Source organism: Phodopus roborovskii, unplaced genomic scaffold (genome assembly GCF_943737965.1).
Source record: "Phodopus roborovskii unplaced genomic scaffold, PHOROB, whole genome shotgun sequence".
NCBI classification, from domain to species: domain Eukaryota; kingdom Metazoa; phylum Chordata; class Mammalia; order Rodentia; family Cricetidae; genus Phodopus; species Phodopus roborovskii.
In genome coordinates, this window is record NW_026125295.1 from 12,882,645 (window position 1) to 12,902,665 (window position 20,021).

General features: G+C 45.1%; 1 protein-coding gene across 1 annotated transcript; it reads left to right on the forward strand.

Annotated features, from left to right (window-relative positions):
- The first annotated feature begins 672 nt into the window (after nucleotides 1–672).
- Nucleotides 673–18,319, forward strand: Fbxw12 (F-box and WD repeat domain containing 12). The gene is made up of 10 exons (XM_051173431.1): nucleotides 673–776; nucleotides 1,522–1,559; nucleotides 1,692–1,852; nucleotides 2,886–3,004; nucleotides 10,781–10,990; nucleotides 12,672–12,830; nucleotides 14,057–14,267; nucleotides 15,778–15,956; nucleotides 16,401–16,525; nucleotides 18,214–18,319. The coding sequence occupies exons 1-10, from the start codon at nucleotides 687–689 to the stop codon at nucleotides 18,317–18,319; spliced, it is 1,398 nt and encodes a 465-aa protein (XP_051029388.1). The 5' UTR covers nucleotides 673–686.
- The last annotated feature ends 1,702 nt before the right edge of the window (nucleotides 18,320–20,021 follow it).

Consider the following 20,021-nt stretch of genomic DNA (forward strand, 5'->3'; position numbering starts at 1 on the left):
TGAGGCTTTTTTTTTTTTTTTTTTTTTTTTTTTAGACAGAGTTTCATTCTTTAGCCTAGGTTGACCTAGAATTCATGTGTAGTGTGTGTGTAAGTGCCTATATGCATTGCATGTGTGTGTGTGTGTGTGTGTGTGTTGGCATGTGTGTGCACAGAAGCCAGCAGCAGGCTTAAGGTGCCCCTTTATTAGGCAAGTACAAACTCTCACTGAGAGAGGGACCCTACCAATCTAATTCCATTCTCAAGGTAGACATGGACATGGAAAGCATATTCCCTAAGCCAGTGATTTGGAGCAGCCTAATGGGATTCACATAATCAATTGAACCTGTTGAAAATGAGTGTGTTACTTGATATTTTCTAGAAAGTTCTGCCACATACATCAGCAGTCAGTGCTTTTCCAGGTCATGTACCTTTGGTGCACAGATCCAGAAAGTAGTGTTGAGCTCATCTATGCAATCAACAACACTGCACAGTGAATTTAAGTGTGACCACTCTCAGCTGTGGGCATCTGGCTTCAGGGTAGACATGAGTGCGGGTTAGGCTGAGAGCCTACAGGCCTGCAGCTGACTTCAATCCAAGACTGATGCGCTGCAGATGGCAATCCCACGAAACGCTGCCATCTTTGGCCAAGCCTTTAAAATCACAGCAAACCGGGGAGAAGAGGAGAGTGAGCTCGGGCCGTGTAAGATGGAGATCCATTTGCCTAGTGTGCCAGTGCTGGAAATCTTCTCCTATCTGGATGCCTTCAGCTTGCTCCAAGCTGCCCAAGTGAACAAGGTAAAAACTTCACTTTTTACTGTTGTCCAATTGACCAGCTCCACACCTGAACTCCTGCAAGTTATATATTCCTACAGAAGGACCCATTGGCCTTACACACACACACACACACACACACACACACACACACACACACACACACACCATGGAATTGGCTATCCCAGCACACACTCACACAGCCTCCTTCAGACCTGTCCGTTCAGTTCTGACACTAGCATCTCGGTGGCTCATCTGTTTCTCTTATGAATGGCAGTGTGAAACTCCAGAATAGCAAAGGGATACGTTGAAGGCATATGGGCTAGCACCATTCACTGTGAAGACCTCAATTCCTGTTAAATGAGTCAGGAGTGCTGGTGGACCCCTGTAATGAGATACAAACAAGAGGATCAGGAGTTTGGGTCATAGGCAATTAAATGGGGAATTTAAAGCCAGCCTAGGCTACTAGAGACCCATTGCAAAACAATGATGGCAACGCCAAAATTCTGTTAAATGAAAGCAACAAGCTGGTGTGTGGGTGTAGGCTGCTTTTGTGTAAAGCCCTTGAGGGTCCCATGTCAAAGGTTTAGAGACTGGCCCTCCATCCTCCAAGCTCTCACAGGTGACTTGTGTTTGCTTGGGGTAGCTCTTCCCAGGCTAGCTGGGCCTGTGGGCCTGGAGAGCTGGGGTGAAGTTTGATGAACCTGTGTAGGCCCAGCACAGAACAAATAGGGAGGACTATTGGCTGAGACTCCTTTTTCTCCTGTAGAATTGGAATGAGCTTGCAGACAGTGATTTCCTCTGGAGGTAAGGAAAGGGGCAGGGGCGGGGGTGGAGAGCTCCTGAGTCTGCACTGGACCTCTGGTGTGTGAGATAGACCCAGGGAGATGAATGTGATGGAGACAGTGGCTCTGAGCTCTCTGGGACTGTGCCTTGCAGGAAGCTGTGTCTGAAGAGATGGTTCTATCCAGACATGCTTCTAAAGTGGAGGGGCAAACAGAGGTGGAAGCTGTTCTTCCTTCAGAAGATAAGGCAAGAGCACTCTTTGTCCCAGGCAAAGCCAGAAGACATCATCTACAGAGAAATGCCCGGGGACTTTGGTATGGGCATGGATGTCTTAGAAGAGACACCCACTCGATATTTTCCCCATTCTATGCAGTCTTATATTCTCATTTAATAAAAGAAGGGAGCCTGGCAGTGGTGGTGCACACCTTTAATCCCAGCACTTGAGAGGCAGAGGCAGGTGGAATTCAAGGCCAGCCTGGTCTATAAGAGCTAGTTCCAGGACAGCTAGGACTACACAGAGAAACACTGTCTCAGAGTGAGAGAGGGTGCACAAGAGAGAAAGGGAGTAAAATTTAATGGGCTTGGGTCTGGTCCTGGAGCCAACCCTGGCGTGGGAGACCCAGAGTGATTCTCAGCGTCATAAAGCTAGCCCAGCCCTAATACTCCATTTCCCCAGAGACTTCCTACCCTCCCAGAATACAGAGAGAACTGAATGGGGGGAATTACTAAATAGCACAAGCTTTACTATTTACCTTTCACTAAAAACCTCCTTGCAACAGTTTTCTGATGGGAAGATACTTCATATTTTTTACATTATTTTTAGTGTGTACATATGTGATGTATGTATTGTATTTACATACCACATCAAGTGTATGTCTGGCCTGGAACTCAGAATGTAGACCAGGCTGGCTTTGGGACTGGACTGGAGGTACACCACCACATCTGTCTTTTTTTTTTTTAAGAAAGGGTGTCATGTACTCTAGGCTGACCTCAAACTCTCCATGTAGCAAACAGCAATGACCTTGAACTTTGGGTCTTTCTGTCTCCAAATGAGTTCTGGGATTAGGGTTTATGGGATTCTAGGAATAGAACCTAGCACTCCAACGACCGAGTTACATCCCTTGCCCCCAGTACCCATTTTGTATCTATAGAAACAGATAAAGAGTAAAAATACTTGGGCCAGTGGCCAACCTGTAGTTTGTTTGGCTAACTCCCCACCCTTTCCACAGCGGTTACCCAAGCCTTCCTACAAAGGGAGAGGGAATGGAAAGCTTACCTTTTCTAGTTTGTCTGTCACCCTTCAACTATCTAGTGTCCAAATACTGTTGGGATTTCTTTTCCTTGCAGGAACTCTGGGAAATGCGAGCTACCTCTCAGAGAGTGGCTTAACAGTGGACGGACAAGGAAAATCGGTGGTGTGTTTGGTAACTTCCATGACAAAGCTTACCACCTGGGATATTAGAAAGGTGAGTCTGGAGGAGGAGAAAAACTGAGCTGGATGGAACCCTGATCCTGAATTCACTTTTTCATTGTTGAGACAGGGTCTCCCTGTACAGCCCATGCCGTCCTGGAACTCCCTGTGTAGACTGACTTGCCTCTGCCTCCCAGTACTTGGGTTTAAGGTGTGCACCATCCATCACTCCTGGTTCCTCCCTCTTTTTTCTTAATTTATTCATTTTATGTGTATGAATGTTTCCCCCGAATATATAGATGTGCACCACATGTGTTCCCGAAGCCTGAGGAGGCCACAGGATGGAGTCAGATCCCTTAGAATTGTAGTTACAGTTGGCGGTGAGCTGTGGATGCTGGGCATTGAACCCAAGTTCCTTGCTGAGTCACCCTCCCAGTGCCTCTGATGTCTTCAAGTTTTCATTTTAGAGACCTTTCACAGACTCTAGGTTTACCAAAGGTATTTTGTTTTTGTTTCTTGAGACAGTGTTTCTCTGGGTAGCCCTAGCTGTCCTGGAACTCCCTCTGTAGACCAGGCTGGCCTCAAATTAGCAAGAGATCTTCCTGCCTCTGCCTCCCAAGTGCTGGGATTAAAGGTGTGCACAACTGCCTGTCTTACTTTCAGGTATTTTTTTTAAATACTTGTTTTTTATTTTATGTTGCGTGCCTGTGTGAGTTTGTGGCTGGTGGGAAGCCAGAGGCCAGAGAGTATTGGATTGTTACAGGAGACTGTGAAATGCTGTTTAGGCTCTGAGAGCCCAGTTGGGGTCCTCTGTAAGAGCAGAAATTGCTCTTAACTGCTCCAGTCCCTTACTCCAGGGTTTTGTTCTGAGGATGTTGTGAATATGGTTGCTTCCCTGGTAGCTCCTTCACTTTGTTTATTGATAATAGGAAGGCCACTGGTTTATCTTTGTTTCATCTTAATTTTGTAGCCTGTCAATTTGCTGGATGCTTAATCAGTCTTAAAGAGTTTTCTGGTGGAGTCTTCAGGATCTCTTAAGGACAGAATCAGTGTTTGCAAATAAGGCTACTTTAGCTTCTCTTCCTTCCTATCGACATCCCTTTGTTTGTTTCTGTTGGTTTATTGCTCTAGCTAAAATACCATGTGGTTTTAAGAGTAAAATAAGAGTGGAAAGTGTGGCTCTCCTTGTCTTTCTTATGTTTCTGGAAATGCTTTGAGGTTTTTTGTTTGGTCTACAGAGCAAGTTCCAGGATAACCAAGGCTACACAGAGAAACCCTGTTTCAAAAATCACACACACACACACACACACACACACACACACACACACACACAAACATACATTTGACAATAGTTTGAGAAACATTAGTGTTAGTTTTGTTTTGAAGGTTTGGTAAAATTGACCAGGGAATCAATCTGACCCTGAAAAAAATTTTCTAAAGATACTTACTATGTACACACTGTTCTTCCTGCGTGTCAGCAGAGGGCACCAGATCTCATTACAGATGGTTGTGAGCCACCATGTGGTTGATGGGAATTGAACTCAGGACCTCTGGGAGAACAGTCAGTGCTCCTAACCTCTGAGCCATCTCCCCAGCTCCAGCTCTGGGGCTTTTGTTCTTTCCCCCCCTTTTTTGTGTGTTTTGTGTGGTATACATACATGTGTACATTCCTGTTCATTTCTCAGTTTAATTTTAGTAGGTCATATACAACTAGAAATGTATCCATTTTTATTTTTCAATTTATTGAAAAAAATATTTTTAAGGTATGGTCTAATTGCTTCTGAATTTTGCTGATATCTGTCATAATGGCTTCCCTTCTGTAACTTTATCGATGTGGGTAATTTACTTTGTTTTTATTTTCATTTCACTAATTTCTAACCCATCTCTTTATTGTACATGTGTTTGTGTATGTATGTGTACATGCATGTGTACATACTCGAGTATACAAACCCATGGCATATGTGAAGGTCAGAGGCTAGCCTGTGGGAGTCGGCTCCCTCCATCATATGGGTGTCACGTAATTGAACTTAGATTATCAGTCTTGGTGGCAAGTGCCCTTACCTGCTGGCCCCTTCGCCTGGAGCTTAGTGATTCATTTATGTATAACTGAGGTTGGAGTGTTTTATTTCCCAGGCATATAGTTATTTTTGAGTTTTCTCTGAAAAAAGGTTTATTTTGAGACAAGGTCTCACTGTGTAGCCCTGGTTAGCCTGGAACTCAGATTCACCTGCCCCTGACTGTGGCTCATGATTTCTCCTGTCTCTGACCCTCTCTGATGCATTAATGCAGGAGCTTGGATCTGTAAACTTTTCTCTTGGGACTGCTTTCACTGTATCTCATGGTTTTTATATGTTGTGGTTTTGTCTTCATTCAATATTAGGAACTTTTTTACCCTTTTGATTTCTTCAGTGACCCCATTCATCAGTTTGATCTTCATGAGTTTGCATATGTTCTAGAGATCCTATGGCTGTTGGTTATCATTTTATTCCAGTATACCCTCTTACAATATTCACTGTACATGCTGCAATATTTGGATAGAGTGTTCTATAGATGTCTCCTAATTTTTAAATCTATGATGTCATTTACTTCAGTATTTCTGCTTATTCTTCTGTCTGGAGGCCCTGCTATTTGGTGAGAGGGGGTATTGAAGTCACCCAGTGCTATCGTGCTGGGATCGATCTGTGGCTTCCCAGGGGTATTTATTTTACCCCGTTGTTTGGTGCATATACTTAGAATTGTAATGTTCTCTTGGTGAGTTCTCTTGGTGGATCTTTCTCTTCTGACTAGTTTCAGCTTGAAGTCTGTTTTGTCAGATAGTTAAACACCTGTTTGTTTCTTAGGTCCATTTGCTTAAATTCCCTTTCCCATCCTTTTACTCAGGATAGTGTCTGCCTTTAATGGTGAGGTGTATCTTGGGAGGTTTTTTTGCTACAAGCTAAGCTTTGTTACCTGCTCTTGATCTCTTCAGTGTTTTTAATATCCTCTTAGTTTTAGCAGGTTTTACTAAAGAAATGTGTCAATTTCTTTCTGACCTTATAGGGAGACTCCCGTGGTACTAACACACTGATTTATCAAGCTGCGACTGGATCAATGTAAGGAACCCATGTAGGTGTTGTGGAAGCAAAGTTTGTGTGATTCTTGGATCTGCCAAACCTTCTTGGTGCCTGCCTGGGAGCGGGAGCTCTACCCTCCTGGGGATGGGGTAATTGACACAGCCTGTTTTTGCCATGATTGGTTCTATGGTAGTGTCTGCCAGGGATTGGTGTACCTTATCACAGGAGCTAAACAGAACAGAATGTGGCTGTCAGTGGGTTAGTTTTTCCCGGGACCTTCTTAAGCTGTGTGTCTTAGGGGAGGAAGGACAGTGGGGGCTATGACAGCATTGATGCAGTACCAGTACACCTGTGTAGGTGGAGAATCCGGGAAATCTCAGTTCTCTTCCCCCATCTGCTTTGTTAAAGATTGGAGCCCATATGCAGCTCTGGGAGAGGAATGGTAAGGACCATACTGGACACTCTTCACCCTAGTCCCTATGGGAAAGTACTCAGGACTGACCATGCATGAGGTTAAGGGCGGTACCCAAGGTTTATCTCCACATCATGATGCCAAATCTCCACTGTGCGCTCCCTGTTGGTTTGTGCAAGGGTTTCTCTTGTGTACTCTTGTGAGACAACCACGTGCTGAGACAGTATAGTAGAATGTCTAAGGGGTCCCAGGCAGGGGATGTACAGACTTCCACAATCCTAGAGCAGTGTATGGGTCCCAGGTATGGGGTGTGTGCAAGCTTCCTTACTCCCAAAGTAGTCTATGAGGTTCCTAGGCTTGGGGCATGCAGGCTTTCTCACCCCTAGAGCTGTGTATGGGGGGTCCCTGGTGTGGGGTGTGCAGGCTTTCTCACCCCCAGAGCTGTGTATGGGGGTCCCTGGTGTGGGGTGTGCAGGCTTTCTCACCCCTAGAGCTGTGTATGGGGGTCCCTGGTGTGGGGTGTGCAGGCTTTCTCACCCCTAGAGCTGTGTATGGGGGGTCCCTGGTGTGGGGTGTGCAGGCTTTCTCACCCCTAGAGCTGTGTATGGGGGTCCCTGGTGTGGGGTGTGCAGGCTTTCTTCCAGATCAGTCTAAATGTAGATGCTAGCTTTCTTCTAGAGGTGGCTCCTGGTTACAGCATTTTATGGGGGCTCTGGCAGGTGAAATAAATTCTTTGTCTCTGTAGCGGGACAAATGGGCCTCTTCTAGATGGAGATACTAACAGTAGGTGACAATATTCTTGTTTCTCTTGGTGTGTCCTTCCCTGTTCTGAGTTCTCAAGTTTTCATTTTTTCCCCCCGCTATGGTTGACTGCCAGTGCTCTGTAGTCATGTATTAAAGTACAGCTATGTGCCTGTGTCCCCCATCCTCCATAGGGTGAATAAATGCTGGATGCCTTTATAAGTATACTGTTTATTCTGTTCTCTCAAATATTTTTCTGGTTGGTTGGTTGGTTTTGTTTTATGAGACAGGGTTTCTCTGTGTAACAGCCTTAGCTGTCTTGGAATTTGCTCTGTAGACCAGAGTGGTCTCGAACTCAGATATCTGTAGTGAGATAGTCCTTCTGTAGCACTGACCACGCCCATTGGGGAGTGGAGCGATGGGCAGAGGTGACCTGAGGAAGGAGGTCGGAGGGGGCCAGGAAGGCGCTCTCTTTCTGGCGTGACTCGGACAGGAGAGGATCGGGTTGAATTTCCTGGTGTTCATCTGTCTAGGTTGTAAGTTATTTCTCCCTGAATAAACATCTATTCGGCCTATTTGTTTATCCTGATCCTTATTTACCGCAATATCTGGTGTCAGAAGTGGGATACGAACCCACGCCTCCATTCGGAGACCAGAACCCTAACCCTAACCCTAACCCTAACCCTAACCCTAACCCTAACCCTGAATAAATCTTGGCCTCAAAGATGGCCCCTGCATGAGGTAAATGTTCAATTCTTAGGGATTGGAACCCTGTCTCAGGTAAAACAAAGCACGAGATGGATTGAATGTATAGGACCAGAAGGACAGAGAGGGAGGTTGAGACCATATGTGGCTGATGTAGTGATAAATTTATGGGGTCGTGATCTATTACAGCAATGGAATACACAGATTAACATTCCTCCTGTATTAGATAGGAACCATAGACGACCTCATGATTGTGGAAAGAATACTGTTAAGTACTATACAAGACAGAGACCAAATATCCAGGCAGTACAAAAACAAAATACAAATGCTGAACAAACAGAGGAACCAAAAGCCCTACCTTTAAAATGGCTAACAGAGGAACCTGTCTGGGTAGGACAATGGCCTATGACCTCTGAGAAGTTAGAAGCTTTAGAAAGCCTGGTTCAGGAACAGCTAAATGCTGGACATATTGAGGAATCAACCAGCCCTTGGAATTCTCCTGTATTTGTGATCAAAAAGAAATCTGGTAAATGGAGAATGCTTACAGACCTGAGAGCCATCAATAAAGTTATCCAGCCAATGGGCTCTCTACAGCCTGGAATGCCCTTGCCTTCTTTGATACCCAAAGAATGGCGCCCATGTGGTTAATAAGAACTTCCACTTAAAATTTAGCAAAAGCTTAAAAAAGGGTTTTAGAAACAAAAGAACAGAGACAAGCAAGGTTTCTTGGTAGCAGCATTTTTCTCAGTTGAACTCTGCTTTGCTAGAGACAAGCAGATATTCGCGTGGCTCCTTTAAGGGAAGATTCCTGACTCAGCATAAGCGGCAAAAAACTGCACTTCACAGTTATGGCCATTCACAGTAGATATCTGTCTGCCTCTGCCTCCCGAGTGCTGGGATTAAAGGCGTGCACCACCTCTGCCTGGCATCTGTTTCCTTCTTGTCTGTATTATATAATGATGGAATGAACATTATTTGAGAGAAGGTCTCACCCTGCAGTTCTGGCTGGCCTGGAACTATGTAGACCAGGCTAGCCTCTAACTCAACAGAGATCTGCCTGCCTCCTGAGCACTGTGACTAAAGGCATGGGCCAACAACACAGCAAATGTGTTTTGTTTTTGTTTGTTTGACAGGTCACAGACTTGTTTGTTAGGTCACAAATGTTTAGAAACATTGTCACTTGCAGGAAAGTGAATGTACCACAATGAACTGGGTGATCTTAAGGTTGGAGGTTTTTTGGTCATTTTGTTTTGGGAGGTTGTTTACTACAGACTATCAGATGGTCCTAGAACTTACGAGGCAGCCCAGGCTGGCCTCAGACTCATGGGCAACCTCTTAGTTCTGCCTCTGAGTGCTAGGATTCAGTAGTGGATCAGCATACCTGGCACAGGGAGCTAAGAGTAGAACTTGATTTCAACCTCATGAGACTTAGAGTCATAGGCTACCTGGTACTAAACACTTGAACAGGTTGCCTTTCAAAGGAATCAAACTGGTAGTCATATTTTAGTGACAGATGTTAACTCAAAGGGGAGATTACATTTAGGGGGAGGAAGGCATTACTAATAGTTCCCATGCTAATGGAGTTAGGGCTTAGAAATGGTTATATTGGTTGTTGCCTATATTTTTTACTAAGTTCACATTAATATTTATGCTTTTGGCTTTTGTTTTTAACTTGTGGGGTGTGGGGGGGTGTGAGTTTGGGGGTGTGGGTGTTTTGTGTGTTATTTCTTAAGCTAAAGAAAAGTCTGTATGAGAACCCATTTTTGTTTGCAGTGTATAAGAACTGATGATACAGTAACAAGTTTTGCAAAGATTAATTCATTGCAAATAGGTTTCATGTGTTACAAAACTTAGTACTAAGCCGGGCATAGTGGCACAAGCCTTTAACCCCAGCACTTGGGAGGCAGAGGCAGGTGAATCTGAGTTCAAGGTCAATCTGGTCTATAGAGTGAGTTCCAGGACAGCTAGGGCTACTCAGAAACCCTGTCTCAAAAAAAACCAACCCCTGAAAAACCAAACTTAATACTTCTAGAGGTGGTGGTCCAGGCCTTTAACCTCAGTACTCGGGTGGCAAAGGCAGGTGGATATCTGAGTTTGAGGCCACCCTGGTTTATATATAGTGAAGTTTCAGGACCGCCAAAACTGTAGAGAGACCCTGTCTCAAAGTAAATAAAAAAATATAAATAAATACTAACCTCACAAGACACAATGATAGGAACATGCTGCATGATGCACTGTTAGTAAAAAGCAAAACTGATTTGAGTACAGGGTGACTGATCTTCATACATGTTTGTGAGTGCTGCTGGTTCTCTCCTTCCACCATGCTCTTCCTGGGGATTGGACTCATGTATGTCATCTGGTTTGGTAGCGAGTACCTGATGAGCAAACTCACCGGCCATGGTCTTTACAGTCTGTGTAGGGAATGTTTGCCTCTGAGCATGGTGCACATGTCCTGTTCTCACATTCACTCCTGCCCCCAGATAATCCAGATGTTTATATTTTTCTTTTTACTTATTTAACTTTTTGGTTTTTCTGTGTAGCTTTGTAGACCAGGCTGGCCTCAAACTCGGAGATCTGCCTGCCTCTGCCTCCAGAGTGCAGGGATTAAAGGCATGTACCACCACCTCCTAGCATATTTTTCTTTTTTGTTGTCTCTTTTTTGAGATAGTCTTGTAGTGTAGCCCAACTGGGCTGCAACTTGATATTGTAGACCAGGCTGCCTCAAACTTGTAGTGATCCTCCTGCCTCTGCCTCCCTGGGCTAGGGTTATAGGCCCACTGTGCTTGCTAGAGATGCTTAGAATTTCCATATCCTTTTCTTGTAAGAAGTGGTTCCAGTCTGGAAAGGGCTTTCAAGTAAAATTGATGGGTGAGAGCAGTACAAATAGTTTGTTAGACACAATGCTGCTCTTGTTCCCTAGGGTATTATGACCTGGTTAAGTCCAGTACAGCCCACCTATATCCTGAAACTGGCTACCCTCCCAGAGATGCAACTTGTGATCACCACCGATTTGGATTCAACCATCAAAGTGTGGAACTGTCTTGACAAGGATGCTCTGGCAACCAGCCATATGTCTGATTCCTGTCAGTCGCTGAAAGCTGTCATTACAAGGGATGGCCCAGTCGTCTTGGTAAGTGATCCCCAAATTGCCCTCTTGGCATCCTCTCTGCAAACCCTGAGAGTCAGTAACAGTAGACCAATAAATGATAGCTATATCAATGTCTGTGCCTTTAACTTCATGTACATTTCCTATGCTATCTTTTGTTGCGGCTGTTGTTTGAGACAAGAGTCTCTTTGTGTAGCCTTGCTGTCCTAGAACTTGCTGTATAGACCACCAGGCTGGCCTCCAACTCAGTGATCTGCCTGCCTCTGTCTCTGGAGTGCTGGGATTAAAGGTGTGTATGCCACCCCCAATTTGCTCCTAAACCATTCTTTTAAAAGCAACAATGGGGATAGATGGTTCAGTGGGTAGGAGTGTTTGCTGTGCAAGCATGAAGACCCGGGTTCAAATCCCTGGCACTCACATAAACAGTGGGATGTAGCTAAATATGTCCAACAACCCTAGTGTTGGGACTGGAAATAAAAGGATGACTGGGTCGTGTTGGATGCTAGCCAGCCTAGCTCCAGATTCAATAAGAGACCATTTCAAGGGAATAAGGTGGAGATTGATGGAACAGGAACCTGACACCCTTCTCTAGCCCCCATGTATGCACATCTACACACACACACACACACACACACACACACACGCACACACGCACACACGCACAAATATACATATAATACACAATACACACATGCATGCACGCACAAATAACATATAATACACAATATTTCTAGATGATATCACACCTTTGCTTCTTTCAAATGTTTGTCCAAATTATGAACTCTTCAATAACAAAGACAGTGGAGAGAAAAATGTGCATTTTTCATATCAGATATTATGGAAAAAAAGGATCTTGACACCCCAGTGAGTCCTTGGGGAATACTGTTTTAGGGCTTAGAAAATCTCTATCATTTGTGTTTTTTGAGTCAAATATGATATAGTCCTGGCTGTCCTGGAACTCACTATGTAGACCATGGTGGCCTCAAAGTCACAGAGATCTGCCTGACTCTGCCTCCCAAATGCTGGGATTAAACACCACCACCTGGTCTTATAAAAGTCTCTTTAAAAAAAAAAAAAAATTCATGAGCAGCGAGTCTGGTGGATCTGAGTTAAGGCTAGCCTGGTCCAGGACAGCCAGAGTTACAGAAATCCTGCCTCAAAAATTAATTTTGTGTGTGGGTATTTTCCTGTATGTGTCTATGCATCAGATACAGGCTTAGTGCCCTTAGAGGCAGATTAAGTCACTGAAACCCCTGGGACTAGAGTTACAGTTGTGACCTGCCATGTCAGTGCTGGAGTCGAACCTGTATTTTCTAGAACAAGTGCTCTTAAAAACTGCTGAACCCACCTCTCTAGCCCCAGAAGGTCTCATTTTTGTTACAGATCTATTTTTAATTATGTGACTGTGTGTGTGTGTGTGTGTGTGTGTGTGTGTGTGTGTGTGTGTGTGTGTGTGTGTGCGCGCGCGTGCGTGTGAGTATAGGTGCCCACAAGACAAGTCTAGGAGATTCGAATCCCTTGGAGCAGACAAGGATAGCCACCCAGGGCAGACACAGTACAGGCTCTTACCCACTGAGCCTAGAAAATCTTACTGTGTGGGATCATCCAGGGGTCTGTGAGGCAGGCTGGTGCTCAGACCTGCACGGGCTGCCGCCTCCTTGCTTCAGGGTTCCCTCCTGATCTGCTACTGGTGCTTTGATTTCAGGCCGGTGGCACTTCCGGTGACCTTTTCACATATAGGATTCCCGACTTACTGCTTATTTCTAGAGTCCATGCAATGGACGTCCCCATTAACCAGCTCTACTGCTCTCCTCACAACAAGTGGGTCTTTCTGAATAAGAAACAGCCCCGCGTCTTGCCAAAGGTAGGTCAGTTCTAGCGACTTGAACCTCAGGGTGGGTGGGAGAGTCAAGGGAGGTCCAGCCCTCAGGGAGGATCAGGCAGGCTGATCCTCTACCGCAAGCAGAAGCCATCCCTACAGTCAGGAAGTAAAGCTCTGGGAAGCAGGGGTGCCCAGACACAATGGCAAATGTCTATTAGTAAATGGTGTCCTTGAAACCAGCTCTGCCAAAGGCAGGGGAAGTAAGGGTCCCTGGGAACCCTCTTTACTTCGCTGGCCCTGAACTCACTGAACTACATACACTCATGCCTTCCCCAGGAATCCACCTCTGGTGCTGGATTTCAGACATGTGCCACCAAGCCTGCTGGTCAGACGTACCATGGCCTGGTGGCACTCTCAAGAGCTAGGCACAATCCGGAAGACTTCCCCACCCCACCCCCATCCCCTGAAGTTTTCCTGCTCTCTGTCGAACTTTGTTTGGAGAGTCTCTAAGCACGGATGCCTGACTTACCTCAGGTGTGACCCTTGACACAGTTCCTGCAGAAGCTTTCCCCCTCCCTGTGCAGGGAACCTTAAGACAGGAGCTGCTGTTTAATGCAATGTGCCCCAGCCACTGTCCCATCCCCAGCATTTCCTTTACTCTGAAATAAAGCTGATTTGTAACCCTGAAGCAGTCTCCTGGAAGGCTATTTCTGGCACGCTCACAGGCCAGACAAGGCCCTGCTTGCCCTTGTGGCCTGGTGGCCAATGGACTGTGGGAAGAGAGGATCCACAGATACCAATGCTCTTTATACTCCCTTCCCTCTGAACTCCCTGTTCTGTGGTGCCTAGTTCATAGGTACTGTGAAGCAGATGGCCTGCTCAAAGGCCAAGTGCTTCTTCAGGGCCCATGCATATTTATTTGCCTTTGTACACTGCTGTACTTTCAGAGCCAGTCTGGGTTACAATAAGATAGTCTCAGTGCCTCCTCATTAAAACAAACAAACAGCCAGCCCCAGACAGGAAAAAATCTACTTCTGTCTGTCTGAGGAGTCTGCTGTGGGATACTCTTCACTGACTTACTGTGGGATACTCTTCACTGACTTACTGTGGGATACTCTACTGACTTACTGTGGGATACTCTACTGACTTACTGTGGGATACTCTACTGACTTACTGTGGGATACTCTACTGACTTACTGTGGGATACTCTTCACTGACTTACTGTGGGATACTCTTCACTGACCTACTGTGGGATACTCTCTCTGCAGGTGTTTTTCATGGACTGCTTACTGAGGCCAGCAGAGTATCCCACCCCTGTGTTCTGTGTCATCTCATTTACATTATGCATCAGAGGCTTCTGGACCCCACGGAGGGAAGACCGGATAACGCTGATGTACCAGAGAGGTGCCTATAGAACCTCAGGATTTGCCACATTCGATATAGAACTGGAAAAGACAGAGAACAAAATAAATGTTGAAGGTAAACCTCACCACCTTAGTCATTTCACAAGCCAGGCATAATGGCATAAACAAAAAACACAACTCAACTGGGTGGTGGTGGTGCTCGCCTTTAGTTCCAGCACTCAGGAGGCAGAGGCAGGTGGATCTCTGAGTTGGAGGCCAGCCTGATCTACAGAGAAATTTCCTGGACAGGTTCCAAAGCTACAGAGAAATCCTGTCTCAAAAAACAAAACACAAAAAAAGAAAAAAAAAAAAAACAGTCAAACAAAACCAAAAACCCCTATATTATGGGGCCGGCCAAAATACTTACAGCAGTGGTTCTCAACCCTGTGAGTCATGACCCCTCCGGCAAATCTTTATCTAAAAAAATATTTACATTGTGCCTCTGTGGTGAAGCGTCTGTGGTGACATATTTATGATTTAATAAAGATTTCCTGAAGTATTAGAAAGCAAAGCCTGCAACAGTCGTTAGCTATAAAATCTAGGCAGTGGTGGCACACACTTTTATTCCCAGGATTTGGGATGGGTGTCTGTGAGTTCAAGGCCACCCAGGATCATCCCTTTTGGTCTGAGGTAGAGGTAAGAGCTAGTGGCCTACTGCTTTGCTTTTTCTGATCTTCAGCTTGAAACTTGAACCCCAGTATCTTGTCTCTGGGTCTTTTATTATTTGTGTCACATGCCTCAAAACAGCAAAATTAATTATTTGGTAGCAATGAAAATAATTTTATGACTGGGAGGGGTCACAACATGAGGGACTGTATTAAAGGGTCACATCATTAGGAAGGTTGGGAACCATTAGCTTTAGAGATAAGGGACACTCAACTGCCACGGCTGACAACTTAGTTTAATTCCTGGGGCCCCACATGGAGAAAGGAGAGAACTGAGTTCCTCAAATTGTCTCCCAATTGCCATATGTGTTTGTGGCATGAACATCTACACAAACCTAATCAATCATGTGAAAACAATTTTTAAAAGAAATCCTATTTTCTCCTCTCTTTCCCACAAGTACTCATATAAAGCCATAATGCATGACTTTGGTTTTTTGTTTCTTGTGTTTGGACACAGGGTTTCTCTAGAGCCCTGGCTGTCCTGGATCTTGCTCTGTAGATCAGGCTGGCCTCAAACTCACAAATCCACTGAACTCTGGGATTAAAGGCTTTTGTAAAGGGAACAAAAGGGCTCCTTAGCTGAATGTGAACCCATGCCTGGTCACACTCAGTGGACGCTGTACCCTGCTCTTTTGGGCAGCATGTTTCCATTTATATCCTGTATTAGGGGCTGAGTTCTAATGTCCTTTCCTAGTACAGGTGTCTTCCCAATGATTGAGCTACTATTGAGTGTCCACATTGTTTCTGTGTTGCAGCCTGCCTTTCCATGATAAAGACATGGATTTGTTGGTCCACTGGACTATCTTCATGGTCCCATATAAGGGTGTACTTTTCACTCAACAATAAGGATTTTTTTTTTGCTCTGACTTAAATGATTCAAAAATTGCTTCTGTATTTTGTCTGTGTTTTTGTATGAAACAGCACGTGCAATAGCAAGCTTCAAGTTGCCACATCAAATAGAGAGCCCAGAATGGATGGGAGTCAGTGATAAGAATGTGATTGTGTGTTCAAGTGGGGCATCTTTATTAGTGTACAGCATGACGGGCCTCCAGCTGCAGATGTTTCGGGACTACCCGGAAGAGATCATACGGCTACTGGTGGTATGTTTGGGACGCTTCCTTTCCAATGGGCTCTTTTGATTTTGTTGTTGCTGTTTTTGTCTTTTTGAGACAGGAGTTCTCTATGTTCCCTTAGTTATCCTGGAACTCTCTGCAGACCAGGCTAGCCTCAAACTCGGAGATCCTCCCTGCCTCTGCCTCCCAAGTACTTGGATTAAAGGCATGCAGTACCACCACCTGGCTAAATTTCTACTTTTTAATGTATTACTGTTGGGGCATGTGCCAGGACATGCAGTGGCCAGAGGCCAACCTTCTGGAGTTAATACTCTACTCTCCTTACACCCTTACGTGGGCTCAAGGGAGGGAGCCAAGAGTGTCAGCTTGCTCAGCAAGTGCCCGTACCTGATGGCCCACCTCATTGGCCCTTTTCCTTGTATTGTGACCCGACCTTGACTCTGTCCACTCACATCTGGATGTCCTTTGAAGAATCCCGTGTACGTCATTGTCACATTTATTGACGGCTGTTTGGAGGTGTACAAGTGGGAGGAGAAAAGTCATTACCTCATGAGGTGTTACCGCCTGCAAAACCTAAGACATATGGGGCCACAAAGGTAAGCTCTGCTCTGCGGTTTAAACTTTACCTTAAAAAAAAAACACAAATCTCTGCATAAAAATTTATTTAAAAAAAATTGCCAGGCGTTGGTGGCACACACCTTTAATCCCAGCACTCGGGAGGCAGAGGCAGGTGGATCTCCTAGTTCGAGGCTAGCCTGGTCTACAGAGCAAGTTCCAGGACAGCCTCCAAAACTACACAGAGAAACCCTGTCTCGAAAAAAACCCAATAATAATAATAATAAATGAGAAAAATTGAAGTTTCTGTAAAAATATGACTAGCTGGGTTTATGATCTCAGCATTACATAAAACCAGGAATTGTGCTCATGTGTGTGTGTGTGGGGGGGTGGGTTTGAGACCTCTTATATAACCCAGGCTGACCTTGTTATGTAGCCAAGGCTAGCCTAAAGCTTTATGTACTATATCCAAAGCTTGCTTTGAACTCCTGACCTCTTCTGTCTTACTCAGTCTCAGTCTTTTGTTTTTTGTTTTGTTTTTAGTTTGGTTTGGTTTTTCGAGACAGGGTTTCTCTGTGGCTTTGGAGGCTGTCCTGGAACTAGCTCTGTAGACCAGGCTGGTCTGGAACTCTCAGAGATCCACCTGCCTCTGCCTCCCAAGTGCATGTGTCATCACTACCTGGCTAGTCTCAGTCTTTTAATCGGTATTAGTTTATTCTTTCAGGATTTGAAAGGGGCTTTACTGTGTCCTGCCTTGTTGGGAGAACTATTGTCATTATAGTCTGTCATTTTTGTAGATCCAGGTGTAATATCCTTCTGATTTCAGTTTGTTTAGTGTTGTGTGTGCCCTCCCTCCCACCACAGGGCTTCTCTGTGTAGCTGTGGCTGTCCTGGAACTCACTCTGTAGGTCAGGATGGCCTCAAACTCTGAGATCTGCCTGCCCCTGCCTTCTGAGTGCTGGGATCAAAAGCATGTGCCACCATCACCCAACTTTTGTTCAGTTTTTAGAAGTTTGGTTATGTTGATCTTGTGTGAATGTTTGGAATTTAATGTGCTTGGGCTTGATCAGCTTTTGACTCTGTAAATTTACCAATTTGGGGAAAGCATTTTGTTTTTATGTGGGGGGAGTCAACCCCAGGCCTTGCACAGGTAAAGTATGAATTCTGCTAATGAAATTTACCCTAAAACTTTAGGGCATTTTGCTGTGTTCTCAACATAACCTGGTTAGGGGAGGGGAAATGGAGGAGGACGACTAACCTATCCTGCTTGAGTCTCCTAAATTGATGTGACTTAAAGCATGTGGCATCACACCCAACTCCTCTATTGCTAAGCTTAGATACCCAATCAAAGAACCCAGATCAGTGGCGGAGGTCTATCCCAGAAGGCTGGGATCAGCACTCATACTATGAAGGACCTTTGCCAATGTGTGCAGTTATTTACACACAAATACTGAGATGGCTTAGCAGTTAAGGCAATTACCACCTATTCTGACAGCCTGAGCTTGAGTCTCTGGAACTTTCTTGGAGAGAACTGATTTCCACAGGTTATTCTGTCTCACACACACACACACACACACACACACACACACACACACACACACCATGAATAAATAAGTAAATATTTAAAAGTTCTAAACAAACTTAGGAATGTGATTAAAGAACCGTTATCAGTTAGTATGGCGCCTCCCGTTTGTTCACTGATGCTTTGTTTGTTTTTCCCCTTTGGCAGCATGATTACCAAAACACTGTGTGACAATATGAGCATAGCTCGAGTGGTGACAAAAGGTGCACACTGCTGCTTTCTGATGGCGTATGTTTTGAAACACTGCTCTTGAGAACTGAGTGGGCTGAGTCCTCTTCCTCACTATAATAAACCTCTATTTGCAAGGCTAGACTGGTGATTTTATAGTGTTGTTAAGGAGTGAGGAGGTCAGATGTGGTGGCGCACACCTTTAATCTCAGGATTGGGAGGCAGAGACAGGTGGATCTCCTAGTTCGAGGCTAGCCTGGTCTATAGAGCTAGTTCCAGGACACAGAAACTCTGTCTCAAAGCCCCACCAACCCCCCAAAAAAATTGAATTGGGCTTTATAGACTTTGAGGGTTAGAATCAATATGATGGAGTATAGAGGCAGGAACAGTTAAGAGATCACATCCTGATCTCCAAATGGAAGGCAGAGGTGCACTGGGAATGTCATGAGGCTTTTGAAACCTCAAAGCCTGTAGCACACCTAATACTTCTAAAGTAGTTCCAACGAGGGACCAAGTATTCAAACAATTGAACAGGGGTGGGGAGCATTCTCATTCAAATTAGCACACATACATACACACATGTACACCATACACATACATAAATTATTAAAAATCCAAATATTAAAAGGGGATTGGTAGTGCATGCCTTTAATCCCAGCACTTGGGAGGCAGAGGCAGAGGCAGGTAGATCTCCTAGTTCAAGGCCAGCCTGGTCTACAGAGTAGTTCCAGGACAGCCTCCAAAGCTACACAGAGAAACAAATAGCTAAGCCACTTGGGAGGTGAAAGCAAAGGGTCCCCAACAATATGGCGGTCAAGGCTAGCCTGGGTCACATGATACCCTTTCTCAGAAGAAATAAGACCAAAGATGGGAGAGCTGGCTTGGCAGCTGAGACCATAGTAATGAGGGAGTGAACTCTGACCAAGTCAGATTTATTGCCAGGTGCCAATCAATAAAGAAAGTACACTCGATACAGAATAAGGCTGGAACACTGTCCCTGAGCTGCTGGCTCCTCTAGTTCCCAGTGGAGATCTGAAAAGTCTGGCGAGGGGCAGCAAGTCCTCCTTAGTCCAAGAGCACGTGATCTCCCATTCTTACTGGGTCACATCACATATCCCCAGAGAAGACAGCATCCATTGGGCCAAGTGGCCCCAGTACATTGGCTATCTGACTGAATTCCCACAACACCATAGCTGCTCTTCCAGATAACCCGGGTTCATTTCCTAATACCCGCATGGATGCTCACAACTGAAAATCCAGTTCCAGGGTACCCAGTGTCCTCTCCTGGCCTCCAAGGGCCCTATATGCTTCTGGCTCACGGACATAACATTCAAGCAAAGCAAGGCCCCTGGTTGTCTAGGGAAGGATGGCACATGCCTGCAATCCCAGCACTCAGGAGGCTGAGCCTGACCACAGGGAGTTCAAGGCAGCCTTGAAGAATACAAAATCTCTGAGTTGGGGAATGAGAATAATGCGAAGAGAAAAAAGCAGGCAAAACAATGTCTTCATAGAATTTTAAGGAATTCCACCAGGCGGTGGTGGAGGTGCACGCCTTTAGTCCCAGCACTCGGAGGCAGGAGCAGGCTGATCCAAGTTCGAGACTAGCCTGGTCTACAAAAGCTTTTTCCAGGACAGGTTCCAAAGCCACAGAGAAACCCTGTCTTGAAAAACAACAAACAAAAAAACACTGTTAACAAAAGAAAAGTCCAAGGAACTTCACAGTGAAACTCAAGGTTTCTACCAAATTGGAGTTCATATCAGAACGTGGACATCAGACTCTTAGAAAA

Coding starts and splice junctions, on each gene's coding strand:
- Fbxw12 (XM_051173431.1), top strand. CDS start 687: ATGGAGATCCATTTGCCTAGTGTGCCAGTGCTGGAAATCTTCTCCTAT. Junction 777..1,521: donor AAGCTGCCCAAGTGAACAAG/GTAAAAACTTCA, acceptor TTTCTCCTGTAG/AATTGGAATGAGCTTGCAGA. Junction 1,560..1,691: donor GACAGTGATTTCCTCTGGAG/GTAAGGAAAGGG, acceptor TGTGCCTTGCAG/GAAGCTGTGTCTGAAGAGAT.